At 32.8% G+C, this 27,598-nt stretch overlaps 1 protein-coding gene across 2 annotated transcripts; it reads right to left on the minus strand.

Annotated features, from left to right (window-relative positions):
* Positions 1-359: 359 nt before the first annotated feature.
* On the minus strand, positions 360-26,936 carry LOC135138131 (uncharacterized). 2 transcript variants are annotated; one of them, XM_064068007.1, is made up of 8 exons: positions 26,839-26,936; positions 26,233-26,526; positions 26,084-26,149; positions 25,791-25,904; positions 3,987-4,292; positions 1,949-2,044; positions 1,550-1,639; positions 360-1,114 (listed from the first exon to the last, which is right to left on the minus strand). In XM_064068007.1, exons 1-8 carry the CDS (start codon positions 26,927-26,929, stop codon positions 993-995), a joined length of 1,179 nt encoding a protein of 392 aa, XP_063924077.1. In that variant the 5' UTR covers positions 26,930-26,936; the 3' UTR covers positions 360-992. The 2 variants fall into 2 exon arrangements, with proteins under 2 accessions (XP_063924077.1, XP_063924078.1); XM_064068008.1 differs by having other exon boundaries at positions 1,010-1,114; positions 1,545-1,639.
* Positions 26,937-27,598: the final 662 nt, after the last annotated feature.

The raw sequence follows: 27,598 nt of genomic DNA on the forward strand, positions 1-27,598 counted from the left end.
ACTACACTCATTTAGTATTTGAAACACAAAAAAAAGATACTTCATATTCGGAAACATTTTTACACAGCCTTCACTCATTTGTTTTAGGTGATAAACTGGATTATACAAATTCAAACAATTTTCTTTGATCCAGTAACTCTTTATTTTGATACAAGAATATAAAAACGGAGGGACAGACATTTTTGCTGAAAAAATATTGAAATTTATAACACTGAAGGATTTACAACGTCCTTCAGTTTGGACTTTGGTGTATTGATATTGTATTATGTCGATGAGTCACTTTGTTCCGGGTAAAGGTGAGAAAATATCGAAAAAATACGAATTCTGGTAGATAAGTATGTTCAAATATTAAACAACTCTTTCAGTCGTAAACTTTAATATAAAACTATAATATCAGTCCTAGTTGCTCAAACTATGTTAACATACACTATAAAAAAGCCTCTAAAGTTCTACACAACAATAACTTACGTACTACTTAAAACTAATTGTCGAAATAATTTTAAATCTGCAGCGGTTTGTATTTTTATTGTGGTATCCGCTGAGCATTGTCGTTTTGTACCACATTTTTTTATAAAAGCTATATATAATATACGTAAATCAAATATTATATATGTAGGTTCATGTTTCATAAATTATTTTTTTTTAATATACAGATCAGAATATATTTTTAAAAATACCTATTCTGCTGTATTAAACAAGGATTTTACGCCTAGGAAAGTAGGGACCCATGGACTAATACGACACGGTAGTGGGAGTTATAGTTCCTGAATTTACAAGACACAAAAGCTATTAAATTTACAACATAACTTACCACGAAAGATCTGCAATAAAATTGTCAATCGCGTTATAAAACAATAATTTCTGAAAAAACTGATAATGTTAGAAGCATGGGTCCAAATGACCGTAAAACCTATACCTAACTTAACTTAATGAAACGATAAACGTTATCAAATTCGAGAAATATACAAATTAAACGCATATACAATCTTTAATCAAACTAGACGTTGCCTAGAATTCGTTGCCTCTTGTAACTCTCTATCTACGCGTCTGAAGTGATACATCATTATCACAAACCCTGTGAGAATCACAACCGCTACAATTACTAGTAACAGCTCTGAAAAAGTAAAAATTGTTAATAAATACATTAATAACATCTAAATAAGCGTGCTATCGAAAGGTACGTACAAAATAAAATCGGTAAATGGTTTCGAAGTGTGGGTGCTAAAAGTTTCTGGCTAAATTAATTACACTTATTTATCCTCCGGTAGCGTCTTAAAAGCTTGAAAAGGGCTGATTTCTTCTTTATAATTTGTATTATCACAAAGGTTTTCAGATTTGTTCTACTTATCAAAAAACTGTCCATTTTTTTTGTACGTACTTTCCATAACACCCTGTATATGAATTCATAATGTCCGAAAAAAAATGCTTTTGAGGGCAAACAATCAAAAAATGATCTATTTTGGAAAAATTGATTGGCCACTTTCATCAAAACCAAAAAATCTTTACTAGGTTGATCAAAAGAAATAAAAGCGAGATGTAAATACCTTACCGAAGCTTATGGTAACCAGTGGAACGGAAGGTGGTTGTTCCAGCTTCTTGACATATTTTACTTGTGGTATTATAGTTTTGTAGAGCTTATCTGCAAATTAGATTACGTAATTAAATTCACAAATCAAGTTTAAGTATCTTTGGTAGCAACGACAATAAATTTTCTTATCGTCTGCATTGTTTTAAAAATTCATCGAAACTATATATGTCGATGCATACAATCCGAGCCTTAATGATAACCAAATACATTAGCTTTGCAGTAAAATTCGCATATAAGAATTTTTCTACTGAATATGTTTCAGATGCTTTATTTATCATGTTTTTCTCCACATCATAAACCGGCTGACGAAGATTTAATATCAAAATGTTATTGAAATGTGACTTGTAGTTTACCACATACCACTGTTTTTGAAGGTGATGTCCTCTGCAGTCTCCTGGCAGTTACGAGTAAGGCAGTTTATTTGACATGAGCGTCCTGGAGAAGAGGAAGAACAATCTGCAAGTGTGAAAATTTGTAAGATAATAATCCACATTATAACAGAAAATGGCGTAACATTTTTTTATCGGGACAAGCGTGTGCCTTTGTTTATCTCTCCACAAAATGTTGTAACACGGATTTTAAAAATAACCCTAGTGTGATTTTTTTGTGAACACTTCTACTGCTAAACAGATTCAAGAAGATTGGAAAAACGTCTCTTATTTAAAAAAACTAAGTTGTGTACTGCGCCTTAAAAACAGAACATCCTATATAGTTAAAAATAATTTTTTAGTATAGTCCTCAAAGTACCTCACTGTTTGGTCTTCGACTTTTTTTTCTATTTCTAATAATAACACAGTGGAACAGTGTTTTTGTTATATATATTTTCTAGACATGGTCGGAAAGGTAATTTTGTGCTGAACAACTCTTAAAAGAGATAATATACCCATGTCGTAAAAAAAAATTATTCAAAGTTTTATTGTCGACCGCTGAACAATTAGAAAAAATGAAGTGAATTCTAATTTTACATAGAAAAACGCGCAGGAAGCACTAAAAAAATGTTCCACAGATTTCTGTCGACAGATATTTAATTATGTCTACGAATATTTAACCTGCCTAGAATATGTAGAAGGATCTAACTGTTTATAAAAACCTCATGTATTCGGAAAGAATGGATACTTGGGTCTTTGTCTTAAATCTTTCTTCGACTTTCTTGATTTCTCGATGAAAACATTATCAGCAAAGAAATTCAAATGAGACATAATTTGTGGAACGTTTGTTTCCTAAAAATTCACTGATCACTAAGCTAATTGATTCCCAAGTAAATTTTTCCGTATCATTCAAATAGGCGTAGAACATTTGATCCTTCATTTGAATTTCAAGCCCAATGAAAATTCCTAAATATAGAAAACGTACATAATATGAAAACTGAAATTCAGTGTAATCTTTTAGTTTTTACCTTGGTTTATTTTAGCAGCAGAAAGCTACGGAAATATCGGCAGTACTAGATATTTATTCCCATTATGCAATAGTAGGTACACCTTTAACTGGAACTATCTATGAACAATCTCCAAAAAAAATTTTTTGACGACGTAGGCATACTGTCTTATTAGATAGTTATTCAGCACAAAATAACCTTTCAGAATCCATTTTCAGCTTAGCGCGCTCTTAGTGACTCATCCTGTAGATATTAGTAAATTCGAAAACAGCTTATCTTTGTTATCTATTATTTCGATTGGGAAAGAAATTTCCAGAAACATGTAGATAATTCGAATACTGCATCATTGTTTGTTCTAAAACAATAAAAACTGAAAACGTATTTTTTTTATTGTCTAATACTTTATTACAATTTATCGTGTAATTCTTCTTTAAATTAGTGCATTAGAATGATTTTCATAAAACAAATGTCAGAAGTGCAACATATTTTTTACAATATTTTATAACAAGTTACTTACATTGCTTAGAGATTTTCTTAGGGGCCCAGTAGGGCTATAGAATACAAAATCCGAAGTTATATCTACTATATTGATAAGAGATAAAAGTAACAAATGTCACAATATCCTACCTATGAATTTATTTTAGGGTAACGAATTATCTCTTGCGATAATTTTTTTTTTAACGATTGTCCTTCCTTCATCTTTCCTAAATACATACAAAATACACTTTAAGATTAATCATTATTCATAATAAGTACTTATGTTAAAGTGTGCAAAATAATACACCATACAAATTATTGTGAATCATCAGTAGGTACTTATCTGTTCATTTGTTCCAAGAACGTCATAACGTCGTATCAAAATTTTGCGAAGCGTGCAAAATAGCACGTAGTTTCTTGGTTCATTCTTATCTTTAATACAAAGATTTACGAGCATATTTTTTGGTTGTTTGATGAATGGTCATACTTTGACAATTACTGAACAAACATTTTTACATTTGTTGAAAAAGAATAAAACACACTTACCTTCCGAAATCCTCCACCGAGTTTCGTTTGAATAACATTTTAACACAATTTCTTCCAGAAAACTGTCTATGTTTACAGTTTCTGTTTTCTCATTTTCTGTATGAACTTGAACTTTGCCATAAATGGACACAATCTGATATTCTTGACATTCTGCCTTTCGATTTTTCACATGGTAATGCTTCGGGTCACCGTCTCTTTGGAGGAACTCAAAATCCAGATGTTTGCAGTTGCACGTGGTGAAGGTGATATTTTTTTCTTTAACGTTAATTTGAGCACCCTTGAAGAAACGAAAACGCTGATCATTATCTGAAAGATTGTAACATTATTAACAATTATAATTTTTTATTTGTAAAATTCCTGCCTTTCAGTTGTATATTTTTAACGGAGAAGGATAGTTTAGGTTCCATTGTCATTGTATAGTTGGAAAGTAACACTTGTGTTTGATAAGTAGGGTAAATGTGTACAAGAGTACGCACTTAGTGTAAAACTGTCAACAACTTTTTAATTTTTTTGGATAGACAAATTTTATGATATGGGTTCGTTATATACATGTTTAGAGATCAGATATATTTAATTGTACGTCCCAAGATCACTATATTTTAAGAGTAATTTCAATTTTTGTCAAGATGTGTAAATGCGCACTCTTAGACAGTTCATTGTACAAGAGTGCGCATTTGAACGCTTATGAGTGCGCATTACATTTTATAAAAAAATATTTGTTTCTAAGGTGCAAATAAATGGGAATAAGTGACTACAGACTACACATAAAACGGGAGACCTATTTCCTCATACTCTAGGGGTCTTGAAAAGTCGAGAAAACGTAAAAATAGAGAGTCAGTCGACGGAATCGATTACAACACGCTCAGGAAGTAAAAATAAAAAAAAATCACCATAACCACCACCACACAACTTGAAAAGCAGTACAAAGTAGTAGAGTTAAATAATTCATTATCGTATGATATGTATCTCCAAGACTATTAGACTACGTATTGCAAGCAATGCGCACTCTTATACAATACCTCGCTGCGCACTCTTGTACATTTGTACATAACCTAATGTTTTCAAAGTTAAAAGCTTTTGATGGATAGAAAGTATAAAACTGTTAGTGTATAACGAGACCTTAAAAGTTACAAGTAATGAAAATTGTTACTGTAAAATAAAAGAACTGGTACGTACCTTACAAAAAACTAAAACTATGAGCGGTAAAAATTACATCCACACAACGTGCGAACATAAAATCGTCAGTACGACCAAACTATAAACTATATTCAGGTCACTTTTGCACCTTTATCTCAGGTTTAGCATTAAATTCTGAATGGTATAACTTCATCTTACCCAGATGGCACTAATAAGCAGAAATCATCACTGCGTACTCTTATACATATTCGCACTCTTGTACACATTTACCCTATACACTATTTTATATTGCTGAATCTTATTTAAAACCCATGGACCATAAAAATTTAACTGATAATTGCATCTTTTAATCGTGGTTTTGATAAACGTATTTAAAATTGTCAGCTCCGCTATATTTAAAGATGAAGGTAATAGATTTGAGATAAAAAAACGAAAACACGTGGGGCCCATCTAGGGAAAAGTATAAGATCACCTGATTATCATTGGAACCCCCACCTATTTACAGCTGTTCAAGGCAAAATTAAGAATACGTACATGCAATATTACGAAAACAATAAATGTGAGTACGCGAAATGAGAATTCATTTTTACGTTCAATTAAATTTTATACAAAATTCGTTTTTTCTTGAATTTTTTGTTCTAGAATAATGCAAATATTTTAGTTGTCTATTGTTCAACATTCTAACTAGTCTAACATTCTTACTTACCGAGCACTGTGCCTTGTGAAAAAGGATTTTGCAACAGTAGAACTGACGCAAAGAAGAAATTCACAAAAAACATTACACGTGTGGATAGCATCTTGGAACAACGATGAATGCGATAACAACATCGAACACGACAAACAGTTAGACCTATCGGTTTATTAAGCTTATCAGCTTTATTCGGAATCAGACATCAGTCTCGATAAGAACATTTCTGCCACAATTCTGGCAAATTGGACTGTGGAATTTTTTTGAGCTACTAAAAAAAGTTCCAATACTTCACACAAGTTAGCAATCTAGAGAATACGTCTCATGCTTATTTCATTTTCATTGCTTCCGGTGCGATTATCATAGAAATAAGAGACCTTTGTTGTTAGCCAATGGCCAAGAAGAGTTGGGCAATAGCCCCACCTCTTCTGGTTAGATATTTATGCATATTGTACCTTATGTATCAAGTAACGAAAATATTTAGTTATATATAAGTAGTTTAATCATAATTCGTATTAGAAAAAACAATGGAGTATTTCGAGAAGAGATTAAAAAAAAAATTGATTTGTTTGACTTTCGTCGCACGCTAATCCTCTTTTATTGGGGCGGATGATGTGAAGGAGCGGAATTAGTTTAGTTATATAGTACTATGAGACTTCAGTGGCCTTGGAGACGTGTGTTGCTCTCCGTCTAAAGATGTGTAAGACAAGGATAACTATAAACCACCTAAGCTTAAGCTCAGCAAATACAAGAGAGATGTTTTTACAACAGTCTGGAACTCAGCTAAATATCATTGGTGTTCAAGTATCAGGTCCTCCTTTGGAGGTCTAACTTGTCCAATCATATTGTGGTACGTCCCGTTTTAATAGCTATTTATGCCACAAGTTTCGAAATGGTAGTGTTTTACGCACTAGACGTGAAGTTTCACGTCCTGTGCGTATAAGACCCATTTCGTACATGTAGCTATAATCCCAGCAAAATTTAAAAATAAACATTTCAAGTGATATTTCTGACAGTTAATTTTAAATTGACACTTGACTTGATAATATTTAGATTTTTATTGACACAACTTCAAGTAAGCCACTAGTAACAAATGAAGCATGTTGGTTGTCTAGTAAGAAATTGTTTATCAACAAAAAAATTGTGCCTATTATTATCCGTTCACGATCTTTATAGGGTAAATGTGTACAAGAGTGCGAATATGTACCTATAAGAGTACGCACTGATGATTTCTGTTTATTAGTGCCATCTGGGTAAGATGAAGTTATATCATTCACAATCGAATGCTAAATTTGAGATAAAGGTGCAAAAGTGACCTGTACTTATATAGTTTATAGTTTGATCGTACTGACAATTTTATGTTTACGCATTGTATAGATGTAGTTTTTACCGCTCATAGTTTTAGTTTTTTGTAAGGTACCCATCAGTTCTTTTGTTTTACAGTAATAATTTTCATTAGCTGTAACTTTTAAGGTGTCGTTATACACTAGCAGTTTTATACTATCAAAAGCTTTTAAGTTTGAAAACATTAGGTTATGTACAAATGTAGTTACAAGAGTGCGCAGCGAGGTATTGTATAAGAGTGCGCAATGCTTGCGATACGTAATCTTGTAGATACATATCACACGATAATGAATTATTTAACTCTACTACTTTGTACTGCTTCGCAAGTTGTGTGGTGGTGGTTATGGTGATGTTTTTTTTTTAATTTTTACTTCCTGAACGTAAGCGAAAGAAGTACTGTAATCGAGTCCGCAGACCGACTCTCTACTTTTACGTTTTCTCGACTTTGCAAGACCCCTAGAGTACGAAGAAATAGGTCTCCCGTTTTATGTGTATAGTCTGTAGTCACTTATTCCCATTTATTTTTACCTTAGAAACAAAGATTTTTTTATAAAATGTAATGCGCACTTATAAGCGTTCAAATGCGCACTCTTTTGCAATGGACTGTCTAATAAGAGTGCGCATTTACACATCTTCACAAAAATTGAAATTACTCTTAAAATATAGTGGTTTTGGGACGTACAATTAAATATATCTGATCTCTAAACATGTATATCACGAACCCCGGTCTAGGACAATTTGGCGGCCGACTTGGTGCGAGACATTTTGGCGCAAAGCCAACTTGGCGCAGGGACACTTTGGCGCAAGCCATCTTGGCGTGGATCATCTTGGCGCGAATGAACTCGCACCAAGAAAAATAGATATAAATATACAAAAATTGCATCCGTTGTTAGCATAACTTAATTTTTATAGTCTCCAACGCGTGGAGGGCTAATGTCGACTTTTTAATGGACACACGGGCGCTTCGCGCCCTGCACCCCATTATAAACATGCTCCTAAACGTGGAACTTCTTGCTCCGTGGATCATTTAATTATTGTAATTTGTGCGAATGAAACTGTGTATTTGGTTGCCTACACTTAGCATAAATAACAGAGTAAAGTAAAGTAAAGTTTATTATTAGTTCTCTAAGACATATATAAATGTATAGAACAAGTCAATTACAGGTTAAACATTAAAATCACAAATAGGTACATACATATACATACCTATACATACATATATGCAGACATAAGTTCAGATTACAATGTTCGGTCATTATAAGAAATTCTTCTAACGAGTAGTACTCTTTTTCAATCAGTAACTTTTTTATATAATGTTTTTGTTTAGCTTTATTTATATTCTTTAAGTGATCATATAATTTATTATAACAGCATATAGATAGATAATGTGGACTATTTTTATAGAGTGCTGTCTTATGCAGGGGAATTCCTAATTTGCTTCCATTTCTTGTTTTATAAGTGTGGTTGTTATTTAATGGCTTATATGCATCAATATTATGTATAGTATGGATTATGAGGCTCTATATGTAGATGCCTGGAACCAGTGGCGGCTCGTAAAGTTTTCTTCAGAGGAGGCTCAAATTGAAAAGCACTACTTTGTATATCTTTTATTATCTGAATATTTTTTTTCGTCATGCCCACGAAAAGAACACTCTTGCGTTGACAGATAAATTATATTGCATCGATTAGTCTTTTCAAAATTGCCCAATTTTCACCAACTTTCTCGTAATAGTTCTCCCTTTTATGAGCCGAATCTAAATTATTGGCAATGTTTTGCTTACCAAGCATTTCTAATTTAATCGAAGAAAATATGTGTTCCTGTGATTTTTCATGCTTTTCTATAGCTCGTGACAAATTTTGTAAATTATTATAGCCTGTTTTACCCCAAGCGGAAGATTTATCACTTATAAATAATACACAATTCCAACAGTATAATTTGTTTCTTAAAACCGAAGCCGTTAACTATTTAGTTTTATTATAATTATTTTCATGAAATGCTCTGTTTTGTTTCTAATTGTAACTGTCAATACCATTAATGGGAGTGATGGTGTTGGTCTTCCCTTTTATACCTTTACCTACGTAAAGCCTAAACACCACCACCACTGAACAGGGAGCTCGCGAAACCACCTCAATGTTTTTCCTACTTACACCCGATTGCTCCAACTAATAAGAAAGAGATAAAGTTATCTGTACGACTTGATCTGAAAAGAGATGAACTAGCCGGAGGCTAGCGGCTTGGAGCGGCAGTCCGATCAGCGTTTTAGCCAATGCAATACACACTGACGATGCGTCAAGGTTACCGTCTCATTATTCAGATGCATCGTCGTTCGGAGGCTAGCGGCTAGCAAGCCTCTGCCACTGAAACCAAACGCGGAGTGGTGTGAATGTGAATTATGATTGTGAGGGCGCAAATATAAATTTTTCCGACATTTTAACCTGATGTATGATGAAAGTAAATGAAATCCAAGAAAATATTCTGAAAAATAACAAATGTCTACAAAAATATAAATTCTTTCATCGAAAAAAATTAGAGGAAGCTCAGCTCCAAAAAATAGAGGAGGCTCAGCCTCCCCTGCCTCTTCTGAGGAGCCGCCACTGCCTGGAACCGTCATTATATTCAGTCTTTTAAAGAATGTTCTGCAACTGCTATAGGATCTAAGGTCTGCGATAGTTCGAATAGCTCTCTTTTGTAATCTGAATAGTTTAATCGTTTCTGAGCATGCACCCCAAGCTATAATACCATAACTTAATAGTGAATGTATTCGTGAAAAATAATAAAGTTTTAAAATGTTATTATCCACTGTTCTTTTTAATTGTTTTAAGGTAAAACATTGTATCAAAAGTTTTTTACTCAAGTACTCTATATGATTTGCCCATTTAAGCCTATTATCCACTATAATGCTTAAGAATCGTGTTGCTTCTAGTTGTTGTATTGACCCAGCCTTTGACTTAATTAGTAAGCTTAAGTTTTGTTCACTACCTTCATTGGTGAATTGAATAAATGTTGTTTTGCTATAATTTATAAACAATTCATTACTTTGGAAGAAATCATCTAACTGTTTCAACCTTTCAGTTGCAATTGTACAAATGTTTTCCCTTTTACGAGCAGTTACAAGAGACGAAGTGTCATCTGCATACATTATTGTGTTTTCATATGTTAGGTCAAGTACATATATTATATATAATAGTGGCCCCAACACAGATCCTTCCGGAACTCCTCCAGTGGCGGCTCGTGGTGATTTTTGATGGGCGGGCAAAGCATTATAGGTAGGTTATAACATGTTTGAAAAAAAAACATATATATATATATATACAATCAATATAATATAACAAATATTTTATGTATATTACAAATATAATATTTTATAAATGTTACTTACAATGTCGGTCAGCAAGAACCAACGAGAACGTCGAAGACTCTTGCTAGAAGAGGAAAGAGGAACAAAAAAAAAGGTTCAGCACATAAATAGATTTGTTAGGTGTTTATAGAACTATAAACTCAAATAACGATCCCAACATGTCAAGATTTTGAAATAACATGACGAGAAAACATTAAATTTTAAGCCTTTGAGGTAAGCTACACTTAGAAAAAGCAGCAATTTGGAAAATTATTGTAAAAGCAAAATTAAAAATGCCAAATGAAACAAAAAATAAATTCTCAAAATACTAACAAAGTTAACAATAACAAATAAAATATAAGTAATTCCAAAATAATCGTTCTGAAGACCACTAATTACCAAAGACTCCTCCAAAAAACTTTTTAAATTTATCATCGAATTTACTTTAAGAGAAATTTGCGATTCATCTTGTCCCCGAAATGTATGTTTTTGTGTAGCCAAGAAAATTATCATATCGAATAAACGCCGAATTTAAGAGAATTTTCTCTAGTTTCACTTCGTTTTCCAAGTAATTTTCGTTTATTCAGATTGGTCATGTTTTTGTAAAGCAGTAGCAATATATTTTATATCGCTCTTCTTGTGGAATTTTAAAGTGTTCGTAATTTAATTTTATGTTAAATAGCAGATAATTCCAACAGTTTTGTTTATTGTTTCACTACCGATCAACCAATAGGTAGGTAATATTTATTGTCCGAACTTTGATTAAAGCCTTTATTACTGCCACGAGAGTTTGTGATGACCAATTGTTTCATTTTGGGACATGATCTTAATTTATAAACAAATAATTCATAAATATCAAGTTCCATACTACTGAATTTATTTATTAAAAACAAAAACTCAATGTCTTTAATGCCTTCTTTACCACCTTTCTAATATTATTTGCACAGCTTACAGTAGGCTTTGCCATTAAAAAAAATTGCTAGAAAGTACCTATATACTTTGATACCCGCCTAACTATTTGGTAATTTGAATAAGCTACATTTTATAATTAAATGCACTATCCACAATGCAGTTTCTGATCTGACTGAATTCAATTGAGTCGTGTCTCCGACGAGGACGAACCATGCCGAGTGCTTCCGATTTTCAGGGTGGATTTGCTCACCCATGCTAGAGCGAACGCGTAACAAACCTGTGCGGACAGTCTGAATTAAATAATAAATTAAGCGTATATTTAACTTTTGTTGACACTGCTACAGTTATATTTATGAAACAAAAATGCATATGTAATAATAAAAAAATACACATGTCAGATACGTACTGCAATAATAAATGTATTGCTTATTCTCATCATTGGTTATTCGGATTTTTAAATTTATAATTCATTATAAAGTTTACACGGTGTCATAATACAAGAATATGGTTATTACAAATTTTCATTTGATATGAAAAAATATGTATTAATTATTATGGTGTTGCTCTTTTCTGTAATAATAGTATTCAAGAATTTTCGCATAACATTATTTTCCTTACTACCTTACCCATATTTCAATAGAGTAATAATAGTTATTTATCTTATTAGTGGCATAGAGCCATTATTACAGCACTACGAGTGTGAAGATTGCAGAAGACGAGGTCGTTAGACCGAGTCATCTGTAATCACACGAGTTGCTGTAATATGCTCTAGCCCACGTATGAAATACAAAACTTTATCTACAACTGCCCAAAAATGAAAAAGAAAAAAAAGCCGATTAATTTTTTTTATTAATTAAAAATCAAGAATCAAGAATCAAGAGAATTTTTGCAGTGTTATGACAACCGCTCAAATTTGTTGTAAACAACGCGTCAATTTTTAGAAAAAAAATGTTGTTCAATCGAGAAATGAGTGATTCTGAAGCAGAAAGCTTGCCTTTTGAAACAGAAGAAGCTTCTGCAAACCTAGTGTCTTCATTGTTCCCTGATAAATCAAAAACCAAATACGAAAAATTTTATAAACGGTTCACTGACTGGTGTGCATTCAAGAAAATAAATCATGAAGCAAGATAGAAGGTGCTGTTGGCATTTTTTGAAGATTTGTCGAAAAGTTATAAGTGTAGCAGCCTTTGGGCTTATGTGAAGGTTATATCGACACTTCGATTGAAAACAAGAAAAAGACCGCTTCTGATATTCTTGGAGGTGATCCTGGAGCCAGAACAAATACTGCCAGTAGCTACAACCGAGATTCAAGCATTGTTAGAAGAGAAATCTTAAATACTGGAGCTGTAACAAACATTTTGTCAACAAAACCTAAGCATTATGGACAAAGATACAAATCATTTCATTTCATCTGGTATTAATATCAGTAATTGTAAGGAATGTATTATCGACGTGTATAACAAATAAGTTAAGAATTAATCAATGTAATTTGTTGTAATTTACATGTTAATAAAATTCAACTAAGAAGTGGAGACCTTCATTACACCACTAGTGGTGTAATCTTTCTATTACACCACTAGTGGAATAAGAGGGTTTATTACTCAACTCAAACAGTGCCGAATGAGTTGTGTAATATGACCTTTATAAAGCAGTTGTAGATAAAAATAATTACCTCTATACTTTTACAATACAGAAGAAGTAAAAAAATCGAAATTAATTTATTGAATCCTTGAATCGAATATCGAGAGATCCGATTCTGCAGCGTTTGAGATATACGTTGAGGCCAGGGCGTCCTGCCCCGCTTGAAGCAAGAAAACACGGATATGCAAAGACGCGCGTTTCGAATTCTTTACTCTCAATTACGTACATAGAAAACCGAACGTATGTCGTTGCTTACAATCAAGAGGGTGGACCAGGGTGGACTAGCCCATCCTCACATGAACCGTATAACGCCTAGATCTGACGCACTTTTTTACAACTGCAATTTCTCAGTTGCGGAAACTGCGGGATGTAATGAAGAAAATCCGTTGGCTTAAATGATGTTTACGACGATAATTATTTGTGTATACATATAAAATATTTTAAAAAAGAAAAAAATCAATATTTTACTTCGTATCATAAACAATCAAATAGGGTGGGCATTGCCCATCCTGCCCACCCCGAGGAGCCGCCCCTGAACTCCTCTATTTGATGTTAATAAATTGGATTTAACACCATCCATTTCAACATAATATTGCCCACCACAGTACGAACAATAAATATTTTTTATAGTAGTAAGTGTTTATTTTTACCCTACGGGCTTAAAAGGCTCTTGATTTACACTACAATTTTTTCATAATTAACAAAAACCAAATAAAACATTTTAAAAACCAAATAACTCATTTTTTTCCTTTATCCCATCCCCCCTTGCCCGCGCCTTACTCTTGTCCTCTCCACTTTTTTCATCCATTCCACCCCTCTACCGTCTTCATTCAATATCTCTGTCACACTCTCCTCTCTTTCTTTGCTCTCCTCAGAGTCATGCAGCATGTGCTCTATCGTCTCTCTTATTATTTCCACACCTAAATCTGGCAATTATTTTTTTTTTCGCGCTTTCTCTGCCTAGGTACTTTGGTACTCTTTCTGTTATTATCTTTCTATAGTCGCATTGTACCTAGATTTACTTACACTCGCTGTTCTCTCTTGTTTATCTGGGTATGTCTCTGTCACGCATACACGACTCTTCTTTCATGCTCACCCCCATTTCTCTCTTTCTCTCTATTTCCATCCATGCGTATCTCAGTCTTTCATAATATCCTTGCCTACCCTTGTGATGTTCTTTTCCTGGTTCCTTTTTTTTTTCCTTCCAGCATTCATACAATATCTTACATTCCTCTCTTTCTTTCAACCTTTCATCATACTTTACAGCTCTTTTCCCACTGTATACTCTTAATTTCTCTCGTTTACATTCTTCTCTTACTATATAGCCTGGCGTCTCTTTCCGTAGCCCTAACATCCACCTCAAATATTTTTCTTGTACTGCTTCAATCTCTGCAGATTCCTTCCATCCCCATATCTCCACTCCATACATTAATACACTTCTAACTAAACTATCAAACATTTTCATCCTTCTTCTTACGTCATGTCCAAATATTCTCTCACCTATACTCCACACCATTCCCATTGTCTGCATTGCTTTGACCCTTCTTTCTCTTGTGTGTGCTTTTACCGTGTTAGTTGTTGTAAACTTAAATCCTAAATATTTAAACTCCTTTACTGTGTCTATGATTCGATCTTCCCAACGCCACACCTTTTCCTCCCCTTTTCTTCCTTTTTTTTTTTAAACACCATCATTTTTGTTTTTCTACATTTACCTCCAGTTTATTTGCAGATTTTTTTTTCATCTCATTCATTCCACATTCATCCTTCGCCAATATTACAAAATCATCTGCAAATGCCGAACACCATCCCTTTTCTCTCCCCGCCACAATTCCTTCCGCTTGTATTGTACTCCTCTAAACATTTCCTCGATATCGCTTATGTAACAAGCAAACAAACTGGGACTTAATGGGCATCCCTGTCTCAATGCTTTCGTCGTCCAAAACATTTCACTTTCTACTTCTCCTACTCTCACACTAGTCACTGTCTCTCTATAGATCTCTCTTGCTGCTGCAATTAACTTTTCACTCAGTCCTCTTCTTTCCATGCATTCCCACAAACACTCTCTGTCCACCGTATCAAACGCGGCTCTTATGTCTACAAACAGTGCATATACCCGACCTCATTCCTTTAGCAACTCTTTTTCTATTAGATGATGCAGGATATATACATTATCCATAGCCCCTCTACCTCTTCTGAATCCCGCTTGACTTTCCGGTAATATACTCTTTTCGTTCATCTCTGTCACCAACCTTACATTTAACACCATTGCATACAGTTTATATGCCGTACTTAGGAGAGTTATTCCCCAATAATTTTCTACTTTTTCTTTATTACCCTTTTTATGAATTGGGCATATTTGCCCTACTCTCCATTCCCTGGGAAAACCTTTACCCGTCCACACATCATTCATTAACTCGCTCAATGTTTCAATCATCCCATCCGTCCCAATTATCCACATTTCGTTTACCAACTCATCCCTCCCCGGTGCTTTTCCTCTTTTCAGTCTTCCTACTTGCTTTTCTACTTCCTCTACTCGAATCTCAACATCCATTTCTCTACTACCAATCCCCGTTTTACTATCTTGCACTACCATTCTTTCTTCCTTTCCATTCAACAGTTCCATAATATGTTTCTTCCACTGTATTATATGTATGTTTTCACTAATCGTGATTTTGTTCTTCCGTTGTTTATTTATATACTGCCATGCCTCTTGCTCAGTTCTTATGGCTTTAATTTTTTCTTCTTCTTCTTGCTGTTTCTCCTCTTTCTTTTCTTTGCATCGTTTTCTATAATTATTTTTTGCTTTCCAGTACTCTTCTTTTATACCTTTCCCCTTTTTCCACCTTCGTAAACATTTCCTTGCTTCTGTTTTTAAATTTCTGCATCTGCTATCCCACCATCTGTTTCTCTTTTCTAAATTTCTCGTTACAATTTCTTTCTTATGGCTGCTTTTTCAATTCCTCTTTTTAATTCTTTCATTTTCTTTTCAATTCCTTTTTCTTTAAATTCCACTTCCAACATTTTTTTTATAATGCTCAATTCCTTTTTCATTCCTTAAGCATCCGCTCCCTCTGCTTAGGCCCCTCACTTTTACTTCTAGTGGCATGCGATCGGAGTCCCCTCTTTCTCCTATCTTGAATGTTTCTACCTCCTCTTCTGCTAATCCGTTTACTATTACGTAGTCTATTATCGATTCCCCTCTTTTACCTATCCAGGGAAATTCCCCCTCCTCGTCCCCTTCCTTCACCCCATTCAAGACTTCCCAACCTCTTTCTTCAATTAATTCCCATAGCAATTTTCCGTCTTTGTTTTCTACTTTATCTTTCGATTTTCGTGTGTTTTCCCCGTCGTCTTCCTTGCTTTTGTTCCCTATTTTGGTATTAAAGTCCCCTCCTAACAGTAGAAATTTTTCTTCGGACTCTTCGATTTTTTCTTATATTTCTTGTTTCGTGTTTCTCATTCCTCTACTATATATTGTGCAGATGTTCCATCTTTTTTTATTTACAGTTAGTTTTCTTTCAACTATGCCTTCCATTTCCATTGCCCCCTCTTCTGTTTCTTTTATATCTTTCTTCACGCCTGTTATGATTCCACCTTTTGCGCTACCCTTGCGTTTTTCTTTTTTTGCCTCTTGCAATTTCCACTGAAATTCCTTTGGCAACACGTCTTTCGTTTGTTCCAGTCTCTCTCTAGTATCCATGTTCCTGTTAGTCCCACAAAATCAAAATTTTTCACGTAGTCCCAAAATAAATTATCTTTTTTTTCAAACCCGCAATATTCCAAAAGAGTAATTTTAAACTACGTTTATCTTCCCCATTCTTCTTTCCCATTCCCCTATTATGTACAAAATCTACATTCTTAAACCTAAAGTCTTTATTAGATATATATTAGAAAAAACCGCGTGTGCGTCGAGCCGAGTAGACGTGTCACGTATTTGATCTTCCTAAATTATTGTCTGCTTAGTCATTTTGGAAGTTTTTAAATATTTGCTAATAATGTCATTGAAGTGCCATATTTGCAAAAAGAATTGTAAGGATGGCTTGTCGTGTGATATCTCTGTGGACAAATTTGTCATCCCAACTGTGCCGGTGTATCTCCACAGGAAGCTGAGTGTCTGAAGTCGACAGCACGTAAGATAAGATATTTTTGCGAAAAATGTAACATCGTGAACGTTGTCTCAAATCTTCAAAAAGAATTGAATCAAATGAAAAACGAATTGAGTGAAATGAAAAACCGGATTAGTAAACAATCAGCTGATAACGGCGTAGTCAATGCTAAATCTGATAGTGATAAGCAATTTATAGATGAAGAAATTATCACTGAGATGTTAGACCGCCAGGAACGTGCGAACAATTTAATAATTTATAATTTGCCTGAACCAGATCATGGGTTAGGAGATAGGAGAGATAATGATCGTACTAATGTTGGCAAAACATTAGGTATCGCTGAGAATTCAATAGCCAAGTGTGTACGCTTAAAGCGGAAAAATGATAATGACACTGTTAATCCTTTATTAGTAAGACTAAATTCTTCGGATGATGTTCTTAGGGTACTCAAATCATATCGAACGCGTGATAATATTTATGTAAATAGAGATCTTACAGTGCGGCAAAGGAATATGGCATACTTAATAAGAAAGGAATTTAGAGGTAGGAAAGAAGGAGGTGAGGTGGATATCAAACTAAAATATATAAATGGTATGCCAAAAATTGTTAAAACTGCGCTAGGTATTAATAGTAGAAAAAACTGAGTCCAGTCCAACGGTCAGGAAATTTTTATGAACTCAAGGCAACCTATCAAAATGTCCGCGGATTAAACACTAAAACAGACGAATTTTATTTAAATATCCTTAGCAGTGATTATGATCTTGTATTACTTACTGAGACATGGTTGGAGGATAGTGTTAAATCCAGTGAATATTTTGGTGATACTTATCAAGTCTTTAGGTCTTCGAATGGTAGAAAAGGGCGTGGCGTACTAACTGCAGTACATGATAGATTTTCTGCAGATGTGTTAAAGAGTGAATTGCCATATCGTGAAATAGACTTATTAGTGTTGAGGATCAATATAGAAGGAGTTCAAATTATTGTCATCAATCTTTACTTTCCACCTTCTACATCTTCTGAATTATATGAATTAGTATTCGATCATCTTGAAGTTTTATATGATTTGTCACAAAATTGCATCATAGTAGGAGACTTTAATATTCCAGAATTGGAGAGTTGCTTAAATGGAAATCATCACCCAACTAAACTTTATAATATATTTTGTTCTTTTCTAGTCTTTTCTCAACTTAATCAGAATAATAGAATACTCAACAGCAAGTCTAGAATTCTTGATGTAATAATTTCCTCTGAAAATATTGTCAATACTATTTCACATAACATTCATCCTCTTGTGGTAGAGGATGGTTATCATCCATCTTTATTAATGACATTTCTTGTTAATATATCTTCTGTTGCCAAATTTGTACCAGACACTCAAAATTTTATGTATAATTTTCGAAAGGCCGATTTCGTAGGGCTATATCAAGCGATTAATTGTTGGAACTGGGATGATATACTTTCTATCCAAGACATAAATGTTGCATGTATTTGTTTTAATAATGTCATCTTACAGCTTTTCGATACTTATGTTCCTAAATATAGGCAAACTAACAAGAAATATCCACCCTGGTTTACTCTTAACATCATTAAGTTATTAAAAGATAAAGAACGTCATTGGAGAAGGTTTAAAAAATCGGGCCTTTTGTCTCAGAAAGAAAAAACTAAAAAACTGGAATATGAAATTAAAATTCTAATCAAGCAGGAGTTCGCAAAGTTCATTACTTCCTCGGAAATTGAAGTCAGATCTGATCCTTGTAAATTTTGGTCGTATATCAATGCAAAAAAGAATACATCAAGGATTCCGGGTATAATGAAAGTGGAAGATTGTGTATTGTCCAATCCACAGTCTATTGTTAATGGGTTTGCAAAACATTTTTCCAGTGTTTTCAAAAGTGATGATTTGTCTCATCGAGTTGTGATAATAACTGCTGTGATGAAAGTTCCTGTTCTTACAACTGTGATAGTTTTCTTGGCTGTGATTTTAATGCACCAGTTTTACATAATTTTAACATTAGTGAGCGTGATATTAGTAATGCTAGTCGTAAATTGAAATCTAATTTTACTATGGGTACTGATAATATACCAGCCTTTTTCGTCCGTGATTGTATTTCATGTATTTTAAGTCCCTTGTGTCATTTATTCAATTTAATAATTAAGTCATCGAAATTTCCTGATCTCTGGAAAATAGCAAAGGTTTGTCCAGTTTTCAAATCAGGATCTAAATCAGATATTAAGAACTACAGAGCGGTAGCTGTTATTCCGAATTTGGCCAAATTATTTGAGACCATTTTGTGTAATGTCGTGTATAATCATGTTGAGCATCAGATCTCCCATACTCAACATGGATTTGGAAAAGGTAGATCAACATGTACAAATCTCTGTGAATTCACGCAGTTTGTTTCGAGCTCGTTAGATATTAGACAGCAAGTTGACGTTATTTACACAGATCTGTCAAAAGCTTTTGATAAAGTTAATCATAACACTATGTTGCGTAAATTAAGCTCGGTTGGTCTGTGTGATAATTTAGTTATGTTGTTCAAGTCTATACTTTTAGGTCAAAAACAATATGTTGAATACTGTGGACATAAATCTTTTGTTTATGAATGTAATTCTGGAGTAGTACAGGGTTCGAATTTAGGACCTCTATTATTTATTATATATATAAATGACATAGTTAATTTCATAAGTCCTGATTGTCGCGTTTTCTTGTATGCCGATGATGTTAAATTGGTTAAAGTAATAAGATGTGTAAACGACTGTATTATGTTACAGCAGAACCTCGATAACATGTTAAATTGGTGCTCTAGAAACTCGTTGTGTGTTAATAAGGATAAATGCCGTATTATGACTTTTAGTCGTAAATACTATAACATTACATTTGATTATAAAATTAAGGAGTTGCCACTCAGTAGATGTTATGAATTTAAAGATTTAGGTATAGTAGTAGATCCCAGATTGTCATTTATACTGCATATTAATTATATTACTGTAAAGGCAACTAAGACATTGGGATTTATTGTTAGAAATACTAAGGAATTTCGTAATACAGAATGCATTATGTTATTGTACTATTCCTTTGTAAGATCTCTATTAGAGTATTGTTCGGTTATTTGGAATCCCTACTATAATATACATATAACGACTATAGAACGAGTACAACGTAAGCTTTGTAAATATGTCTATTTTAAAAAGCATGGATTTTATCCAGTCCAAAATTATTCACAGGATGTGTTACTTAGGGAATTGAATGTAGTCTCACTTTGTAGGCGTAGAGATTATTATTCTCTTATGTTCTTATATAAAATCTTACATAATGTGATACAACATATTATGTGAGTTATTATCTCAAATTTGCATATTAGTTTCTGAAGCTAATGTTAGAAATCCGATGATATTTCACATTGATTTTGTTAATTCGAATCAGCATTTTCATTCACCTGTACCTTATATGCTTCGACTATACCTATAATAAGTACAGATTGTATTTAGACATTTTCGGGATGAGTTCAAATGAATTCTGCATGCAGTGTAAAAAAATATGTTTTAGTTAAGTTTATTTCTGCGTCTTTGAACGTCTACTCGCTATGGCTTTACTGTATTTGTGTTTATTTTAAGTAATCATGTTATATGTTTTTGTACTATTTTTTCCTTTTAGGGTTTCTGCCCGTTGGACATTAAATTCTTATTATTATTATTATTAATATTATTTGTCCCATCATTTCTACCCCTCCCCTTTGTGTTTCTTTCTTCGGTTAGTGCTGACTTGAATTGAGAAATGTTTCTTCCAATTTTCCTTTTTTCATTCGATGTATACATTTTGTCCCCTACTTCCAGCTTCTTATATCCCACCCTTGTTTTGTACCCTTTTTTTCTTTCCTCTTTAGCTATCTCCCTAATTCCTTTTTGGATTTTTTGCTCTTGTACTGTCCAATCATTATCAATATATATTCTCTTTCGTGTCAGTTTATTTTTATTCTTCATGACCTCTTGTTTTTCCTCCCAAAGCGTCTTAACCAGTATTTTCTTGCTTTCCTCTTTCCCTACAATTATTATTTCCAACACTTTTACTTCTACCTCAATTTCTTTTTTCAAAAATTCCTCTACTTCTTTTGCATCTGTTTTTCCCTTATTTCCATGCCCGTAATTATGAAATTGTTTCTTCTTTCTTGCCTCTCTTTTTTTTTCCAACTTCTTCTCTAAATTATTGATTTTTTCTTCGAAGGTTCTCTCCTTTTCTTTCCATTCTTCTCTTTCTCTTTCCAGTTTTCCATTTATTGTCTGTAATTCTTTTTTTACCCCTCTATTTTCTTCTCTCAGTTGTTTCATTTCTTCCATTAATTGCTTTATCATTTCCATCAACGGATCTTGTCTTTGCTTTCTTCCATTTTCGATGTTTTTGCTGGCTCTTTGCGCGGCGAATCGTCTTCTCTCGTGCGGCGCACGCCTCTGCTATTGCTTCCCTACACATTTACCCTACACGAAAGTCAAATTTTCACAAGAATTTAGAAACTGTAAATATGTTCTCAAAAAAGTAATTTTGGCTGCAACGACATGTTTTTGTTCACATAGAATTTTGCGACCATTTAGTTTCCTGTGTTTATAACCCATTGACTTAAGAATTTTGTATAATATGGTTCGCCCCCTTTTAAATTCCAACTGTTCCCTAGAATATGCCAAAAGAGTATCTACAGTGAAATATTAGTTTTTCTCATTAAGTTGCCAAATTTGTCGTTGCAGGTTGCAGGTCTTTCCGAAACATATAATTTGTAAATAAATCCGTTGGTTTTCGCTTGCCAGATTGTGATGTTTTTAAATTTTGGTCCCCTGTTGATAAAATTTTCACCATAGTTTTTTTACATTACAGAAAATTTGTTCGAGAGACTCATAGTTACTTCTTGGAAAGAAAGATCGGGCCTGTCTTTTCGAAACTGCAGAAAACATCTTTTTATTGCATTTTTTTGTTGCAGTAAAACTATTTTAGGCATTTTCTTTTTACATAATATCGCAACAATGATCTGTGAATCTGTCACAATGACAAATTATGCGACTAATAATTCTGATCTAATAAATGAAGTAGAAAAGTGGCAATCCAGCTCAAAGCAAATGTCAATCAGACTACTGACAGACAAAATACTAAATCATCAAATCGGTTTCTCCAACTTAAAGAAAAAATATCAACGCCTACTTTACTATATAAAAATCGTGAAAGGATAATATTTGCCTGAGATATAAATATATTTAATTGTTGCAAGAAGGCTGATTCTGCTAATTTCAGCAATGTACTATAAGTAAGATGATTAGTCTGAGATCTTTAAGACAAGTTGGAATACTTTTTTTTTGCAATTTGTTTTACCATGGCACATTTCCATTGGCTAGGAATTTGACTTAGTTCAAATTAATGATGTGAGTTAGAGGATATAAAATCCATGGAAGAGCAATTAGCAACATTTTACCTGATACCTATTCTATTAATGCAAACAAATAGTTTGAATCATGATCATCTACAAGTAAATCTGCGTTAAAATGTCCAAGCAGAATAATGTTCACGTAGTTATTAATCGCTAGAAAATTAAAAATATCTTCTAAGACAGCAAAACAAGTCTGAAATAAACTTGGGGACTCCTAGTGAACTCTAGCTGGCTCTCTTCCAACGTGCCTTGCATGTCATAAATTCATGAATTAGGTGTTTAGTTTTTTGAACTAATGCTTTGGGTTTTTTTATTATTCACAAAATCAAATTTTACATTTTATTGAAGAAACAGAACAGTATTTGATATTTATAATATAAAAAAAATCATTAAAAAGTAGGTACTTCATACAGTTTATTGTATCAAAGTTCTCATATATAAAATAAGTGTTATTCTAGTCTTAATACACTAAATACTGCTATAGTAATTACACATTTTTCAGTCGTAAATTAACAATAGGGTATATTTATTTTTATTATATAAAAATTAAATATAGTGTCAGTGTTCAAATTCATGCCATGTTAAGTCTAAATGAGCCATAACCGAAAACTTCATCTTATAGTCGCATTGTGTTCCTCTCCTTACAATTACTCCAATTTATAGTTTAATTCATCATTTCGCACATCCCTAATTACAATGCTGTTGACACACAGTGTCATCATTTTATAGTTTTCGCTCCAAAACACAAAAAACTCATTTACAATATTATTTTCCGCTATTACGCAATAAATTAGGTCTAATGAGAAAAAAATTGTGAAAATTAATCTAAACTGCTAAAATTATGCTTATACCGAAAAAGTGTTTGCATTTTCTACGAACACTAAATATATTACTTTTTTGAGGTCTCCACATTAGATCTACAGGGTGTTACATTAAATTAATGAGTGGTTGGAGATAAAATATCTAAAAATTATTGTATGACTGTATCGCGGATAGCGGAATTAATTAACGAACACACTTTAACAAAACAAAAAACATAAATACTTACTACAAAATACAAAATATCTTATGAGAAAGATCCACAGTTCCTACTAGAAGTTGAATGTACAACAAATGTATTAAAAGTTACACGTAAATCTGTAGCTAGAAAAATTACTGAAACAAATGAAAAAAAAATTGATAAATTAAAAAATGTATATAAAGAAGTTTAACCCAAGTTTCTCATAAGATATCTATGTGGTATTACAACTATTTCACAAAAAACGTAAAACTTGTTTCTGCATATAGACAGAGTATTTATATTGTTACACGCAAACTGAGAAGAACATTTTTCACATTTGAAATCCGATGATACTTATTTCACAGTAGGTACTGTGATTTTTCTGTATACCTACTGATCAGTGATCAGTAGAGAGCGGATTTCTGTCGGGCTAGACAAGGCCAAACTCGGTACGGCTCGTACGGGATGGGAATTTATTGCAGTTACCGGCTGCACTTCGTTTATTTGAGATTAGAATAACGCTGCTTCGTTGCACTCTGCTGTTAATTCCAGTTCTCATTTACTTAGCCGTTCGATTAATAAATCGTTATTTGTATTTATGGAATCAAGTGACAATTAAATTCGGTGATTACCTATCACCCGCTACTGAGTCTCGGCGATGCAGCGCGTCCCCACCTATATCGTGACGTAGCCCGACAGAAATCCGCTGTCTAGTGATCAGTGATATTCAAAAGTACAGAAATCTTCTTCTCTCACTCGGTGTACTATAACAATGTAAAGTTTAAAGTCGGGGATTTTGAAATATGTTTTGAAAAATGCAATCAAAAATATTTTTGGGTAAAGAGAGTAAATCATACGCTGAAAGCGCACATGACTTGCCTATTTTTGTATTTTTGTATTTTTGGTGTCAAGAAGTAATAAACGTTATAGTATTCAAACTAGCTTAACACCAAGGATTACGTTATATGAGCAACAGTCTTAAAATCATATAATAATATAGCCGTTGAATTTTTTTTTTTTTTAATAATTTAACCAAATGTCTGTTTTTATGATCACATATGGAATGCTTATGTAGTGTAAATAGTTTACCCAAATATGTACTATATTTCATTAAAGACTTGATATTTTTGAATACCTCGAAATTAGCCAATGAACTCCGTCAAAATATGTATATATCAACGGTACCTACCTTGGCTAAAGTTTTTGAAATTTTTTATTTTTTTTTTTTGCTTTTCTAACGACTAGATTATTAGTATTATTTATACCTACTTAAAATCTAAAACGATAAAATCCCGGATTGTCAAAGTGTTTTATCTAAACGAGTAGAATATGTTGTTTTTTTCTTTTTATTTTAAGTTGACTCGAAAATAATAAATTAATAAAAAAATGTAAATCAAACACTATTTACCTGAAATAAATTAAAGAAATTTTGCGGATTATGTTTAACACATTTGGTTTGTTTTGTTAATATTTAGCGCCAAAGATATACAAATATCTATTTATGCAAGTGTGACAATGATAATAATTATAACTAATTAAAAAATCTGTAATTTTTTTGACACGAATTTAGTGAAAAATTTGAAACTTTTATATAAATTCAAGAGAAACACTCTGATAATCTTTTTTTTTTTCAATACTAATTATACCTAATAGATAATAACACAGGCTAACTATGGTAAAAAACCGTATCCTTAAAATGTTAATGTATATGTTCCGAATGATGTACCAAAAACTTTTCTGAAATATTAAATTAATAAACGCATTATGAATAATTTAGTTTTGAATTGCCAAAATTAAGTGAGTCGGGAATAATGATAATAATTTTACAGTTAGTACCACCTAATCAAAAAATAAATTTGCAATTACTTTCAGCACATTTTAAGGTTACGTATTACTCTAGCATTCTCACATTTTCTTCGTCTCTTTGAGCTTTCTTTATTTTGTCACTTATACAATTAAAAACAAGACATCCTAGAATACCGGCAACAAAAATTATTAAACCCATTGCCGTATACAGACCAATGTTGCTATTTGTGTTTTCTGAAAAAAAAATCAGTTTTGTAATATAGTCGAACAAAATTATTGAGGCTGTTGGTCTAAACAAACAATGTGAAAAACACAAGTCTGATTCTTTGTCGATTTTCTCAAAATGTCTTGTACCTATATGTTTACTTTGATCGACATGTTTCACTTGAGTTTGAAAAAAATTATAAACGCAGTTAGTACATACCTGGGTGCAATAAGCTTGCTATACTGGACTGGAATGAATATATTTTTTTGGAAATACCGAAAGTTGTTGTCTCATTATGAATAGGTTTGTCTAAATTTTTACTGCTACCCATATCTGAAACAATAGAAATATAAAGTAGTAGGTCAATGAATCTGTGAACTACAGTTTACATTAAATTTGTTTATGACGCTCTAGGATAAAAACGACTAAATAATTGTTACATTAGTTACTTACACATTATAATTTCTCGTATTTTCTCTTTAAATGACATAATTATTCTGTTGTAATCTTACCTTTGCAAACACCTGGTGGACAATTAACCCTGCATAGACGTTTCCTGCCCAAATTATCCGAACACACTAAAAAAATAGTTTTATTAAGTCGTCTCGAACCAACAAAGCAAACATTTTGAAAAAAAAAAAAATAAAGAAAAACAACTTACAACTTAAAATCGTCCAAACTGTATCGGTTGAATAACTCTTGATGGAAAATCTTTTCATAGTAGACCGTTTAAACTTCTTTAAAACTGTATCATTTCTCGAAATGACGACGGCGTTATCAGATGATGAAATTTTGTAAACTTGACAACTATTGTTTTCTTTAATTTTGTCAATATATTTGCGAGAATATCCGTTTTGGTTGACTATTTGGAAGTTTAAACGGTTAAATGAACATATGAGAATATTCAAATTCATTTCTTCGCTTTCAATGTCGCTACCTTGATATACGTGTCCATCTGAAAATAATAAAATTAAAATTATGTTTCCAGCAACTAAACGACTAAACACATATAAGTGGGTTACTGATTTTTTTCCATAGTTTCGTAATCGATACAAGTTTTGAAATTTTTCGCGAAAATAAAACATTATCGATGATATCACATGCGATCAGTAAATAATACTAGGTGTTCCTTGGTAACATAGATTTTAGTTGCTATGTAAACTATTACTAATTCGTGAACACTTATAGATAAAGATTTAAATTATATAATGAGTGCATTTCCTTCTTTTATTATTTATTTTTGTATATGCTAAAGTTCAATTTTTACCTTGCAATTCGTTGATCTGCACTGGATTTGGTAAAGCCAATGCCTGTTTGAAAGTTAACACCACAGTCAAAATTATATGCCACACACCCATAGTTAGCATGTTACTGACACGAAAAGTATTAACTCGTTCATTTTATTTGTCAAAGATAAGATATTACGACACAGTTGCAAGTTTTATCAGTCTCAATGCTTTAACATTTCAGGAAAAATTATTTTGATTCCCGTCTAATTCGTCGTTTTAGACCATTGATAATGTGAACTGGTTTTCTGAAGATGGTGTCTGTTAAAAGAATAAATAGGAACGTGCAAAGTGTTTCTAAAAATATTTGGAAACAGAGTTGAATACTTTTATTGCACTCTCAGCGGGATATAAATGCCCCCACTTCATTGCATGCGGTATTGTACTCGGATACTTTTATGAGGATCAAGCTCAATAGCAGGCAGTTGAAAGTTGACCAGGGACTAATGACACTCATAAAGTGATTAACTCTGTTTCCAAATATCTTTAGAAATACTTTAAAATCAGATGATCTTGGGGACCACACACTTCACTAATTTAGCTACTCGTATCATCGTAAAATCTCGAGTATTGGAGAGTCCATATGTGCTGTAGCACTGTCTTGTTGGAAATATCCCCGTAATAATTCATAATAGTCGAGTTCATTGATGAAGATTTCGAGAATGTAGTTATGCTATCTTCCCATCTCTGTCACCAACCTCTCAAAAAAAATGGATTAGACACTCCTTGAAAATGCAACTC

Source organism: Zophobas morio, unplaced genomic scaffold (assembly GCF_036711695.1).
Source record: "Zophobas morio isolate AGI-343-1 ecotype UQ-CSIRO unplaced genomic scaffold, CSIRO_AGI_Zmor_V1 ptg000030l, whole genome shotgun sequence".
NCBI classification, from domain to species: Eukaryota; Metazoa; Arthropoda; class Insecta; order Coleoptera; family Tenebrionidae; genus Zophobas; species Zophobas morio.

Coding starts and splice junctions, on each gene's coding strand:
- LOC135138131 (XM_064068007.1), bottom strand. CDS start 26,929: ATGGGTGTGTGGCATATAATTTTGACTGTGGTGTTAACTTTCAAACAG. Junction 25,905..26,083: donor TCCACCAGGTGTTTGCAAAG/GTAAGATTACAA, acceptor CTATTGTTTCAG/ATATGGGTAGCAGTAAAAAT. Junction 2,045..3,986: donor TCGGTGGAGGATTTCGGAAG/GTAAGTGTGTTT, acceptor TCACACTTGCAG/ATTGTTCTTCCTCTTCTCCA.